Source organism: Vigna unguiculata, chromosome 2 (assembly GCF_037176805.1).
Source record: "Vigna unguiculata cultivar grain cowpea cultivar isolate G323 ecotype 2 chromosome 2, ASM3717680v1, whole genome shotgun sequence".
Classification (NCBI taxonomy): Eukaryota; Viridiplantae; Streptophyta; class Magnoliopsida; order Fabales; family Fabaceae; genus Vigna; species Vigna unguiculata.
The window spans coordinates 3,227,416-3,230,275 of NC_140793.1; the positions used below are offsets into that span (position 1 = coordinate 3,227,416).

General features: G+C 33.0%; 1 protein-coding gene across 1 annotated transcript; it reads left to right on the forward strand.

Annotated features, from left to right (window-relative positions):
- Window positions 1-2,002: 2,002 nt before the first annotated feature.
- LOC146888206 (protein GAST1-like) lies at window positions 2,003-2,636 on the forward strand. Its single transcript, XM_085667961.1, has 3 exons — window positions 2,003-2,063; window positions 2,301-2,319; window positions 2,437-2,636. Exon 3 carries the CDS (start codon window positions 2,445-2,447, stop codon window positions 2,634-2,636), a length of 192 nt encoding a protein of 63 aa, XP_085524087.1. The 5' UTR covers window positions 2,003-2,063; window positions 2,301-2,319; window positions 2,437-2,444.
- The last annotated feature ends 224 nt before the right edge of the window (window positions 2,637-2,860 follow it).

The window sequence follows — 2,860 nt, forward strand, 5'->3', positions numbered from 1 at the left end:
TCTACACAAGGTATAGTGGTGGACCCCGCAAAAGTTGATGCAATGGTTAAGTGGGAAAATCCCAAGTCAGCAACTGAAATCAAAAGCTTTGTGGGTTTGGCTGGTTATTATAGGATATTCATAGAGGGATTCTCCAAGATAGTGGCACCTCTAACGCAGCTTACCAGGAAGGACCAACCTTTTGTTTGGACAGATAAGTGTGAAGAAAGTTTCCAAGAGCTGAAGCGACGATTGACAAGCGCCCCGATATTAGTTATCCTGGATGTTGGAAAACCCTTTGAGGTTTATTGTGATGCCTCCCACCTTGGACTTAGTTGTGTTCTGATGCAAGAAAAGAAGGCAATCGCATATGCATTGAGACAACTCAAGGTGCATGAGAAAAACTACCCCACTCATGACCTGGAGCTGGCAGCTATAGTATTTGCCTTGAAAATTTGGAGACACTATCTCTACGGTGCTCAATTCCGGGTGTTCAGCGATCACAAGAGTCTCAAGTATCTAAAGGAGTTGAACATGAGACAAAGGCGATTGATGGAATTTCTAAAGGACTATGACTTTGAACTGCTATATCATCCGGGGAAGGCGAATGTGGTAGCAGATGCCTTGAGTAGGAAGATTGTGCATGCCGCACACCTCATGATCAAGGAGGCGAAACTGTTAGAGAAATTCCGGGATATGAAGCTGCAGGTGGAATTGGGATCCGAGTTCGTTAGGTGTAGTACCCTGACTATATCTAGTGACTTCTTGGACTCAATCAGAGAGAGACAATTGTTGGATGTCAGTCTGAACAGAGTTAGGGAACAACTAGGATCAGATGAGGCTAAAGATTTTACCTTGGGTAATGATGGGATATTGAGATTTCAAGGTAGGGTGTGTGTACTAGGCGACGCAGAGGTGAAAAGATTAATCCTTGAGGAAGGGCATAAAAGTCGTCTTAGCGTGCACCCCAGCATGACTAAGATGTACCAGGACCTCAAGGAAAACTTCTGGTGGCAGGGGATGAAGAAGGATGTGGGGCCTGTACAAGACCTAGTACAACTATTTTACCTGTATGCTTTGTTTTAGGCCGTGTGAGGCCTCTTTTATGTAATATGGATATGTTTGGGGTACTGTGTACTTCATATCCCAAATCTTCATACTCTCTGGATATTTATGTATGTGACATTTTATTTAAATTGGATTTATCTATTTAATTGGGACGTTACAGTGTACATAATATATATATATATATATATATATATATATATATATATATATATATATATATATATATATATATATATATATATATATATATATATATATATATATCTTTAACCGGTAACAGAATATTATTATTTTAAAATGAAGACCTCAAAGACTTTTCTAAAATTCTTCATTGGAATAAAAAATTATAATGAGATCTTATAAATTATATATAAAAGTTACAATGAAATCTTAAATATGATACCACATAATGGGATTAAAAATACCAAATCTAAGTTGTCATATTCTGAGTTTTGCAACGAAGACGATCTTGATCTTAAAATATATCTGTTGTACACAACATCATAAATTCAAGACTTAGAATATTATAATATTTTCCAATTGACGTAGGAACAAAAATTTGAACGTAGGAACAAAATTAAAATGTTGGATTTTGAAAATAGAAGAATATATTTTTTGTCTTGAAATTATGTATTGATATGGAGAACATCAAAATATTAAGTGTTTACGTTATAAGATCATTGACTTGGATTTAAAAATTGCAAATAGGATACGAAACAAAGAGGTATACTCTTAATAAAAAAGGTAAAACATTAAAAATCTACTAAATTATTTATTCATTTTACTTAAATGAGATGACCCAATAATATATTAATGTGAATAAAGACAAAAAGCATAACTATCAAATTGAATTAGAGAGTGGATTGGTGCCTATATAACTCCTAGACTTCCATATCTTTTTGGCTCACTTAAATTTTGTTCCATTCTCGTACAAGGATCCCTACACTTCAGCCTTATGACTAAATTTGTGTGTCTTTATTCTTCTTGCTATGGCTTTTGTAACTCAACTAGCTTATGTAAGTCATGTTTTTATGTTTCTTTTTATATGGTTAGAAGTTTCACATTAATTAGAGATAAAATAAATTTACAATATAGTAAGTAGGTGCAAATTTTATCTTATAAATCAATTATGTGATGTTAAGTTAAACTTAAAGTCCACTTCTTAACATATACATGTATTTCTAAGTCTTTTAAGATTATTGGTACAACATAGAAAGTGTTGCTTATAAAGTTTTTCTCTTGGGCATGTATAGGGTGGTGGCGAAAGATCCCAAAAGGTACTTGTTTCGGTTAAATTTTTGAAAGAAGATAATTTAGGATTTAAATTGAATATTATGAATTGAGATGTGTTACATGAATGATAAATTGAATATTATGAATTGAGATGTGTTACATGAATGATTTTAGAATGTTCAGAGAAATGTAACTATCGTTGTTCAAAGAGTGCGGCTATGAAGAGGTGTCTCTACTACTGTAATTTGTGTTGTAAAATATGTTTATGTGTTCCGTCTGGAACCTATGGTAACAAGCAAGAATGTCCATGTTATAACAACTGGAAAAGCAAGGATGGAACACCCAAGTGTCCTTGATTCAACTTTAATATAATATTCTTATTCACCAATAATTTTTTATGTTCTTTCATCCTCAGCGTCTTTTAATTATTTTATGCATTCCAATCACCAAGAATGTACATCGATAACCCAAATATAAGTTTAATTTCACAAGATTATACAAAACTCAAGTGTTTTTAACGTTATAACAATTCATCTAATTAATAAACTTGGATAGTTTTTTTAACTAATAAAATGTCAGT

What these genes read in the sequence shown, in the direction of transcription:
- LOC146888206 (XM_085667961.1), top strand. Translation starts at nt 2,445, where the DNA reads ATGATTTTAGAATGTTCAGAGAAATGTAACTATCGTTGTTCAAAGAGT.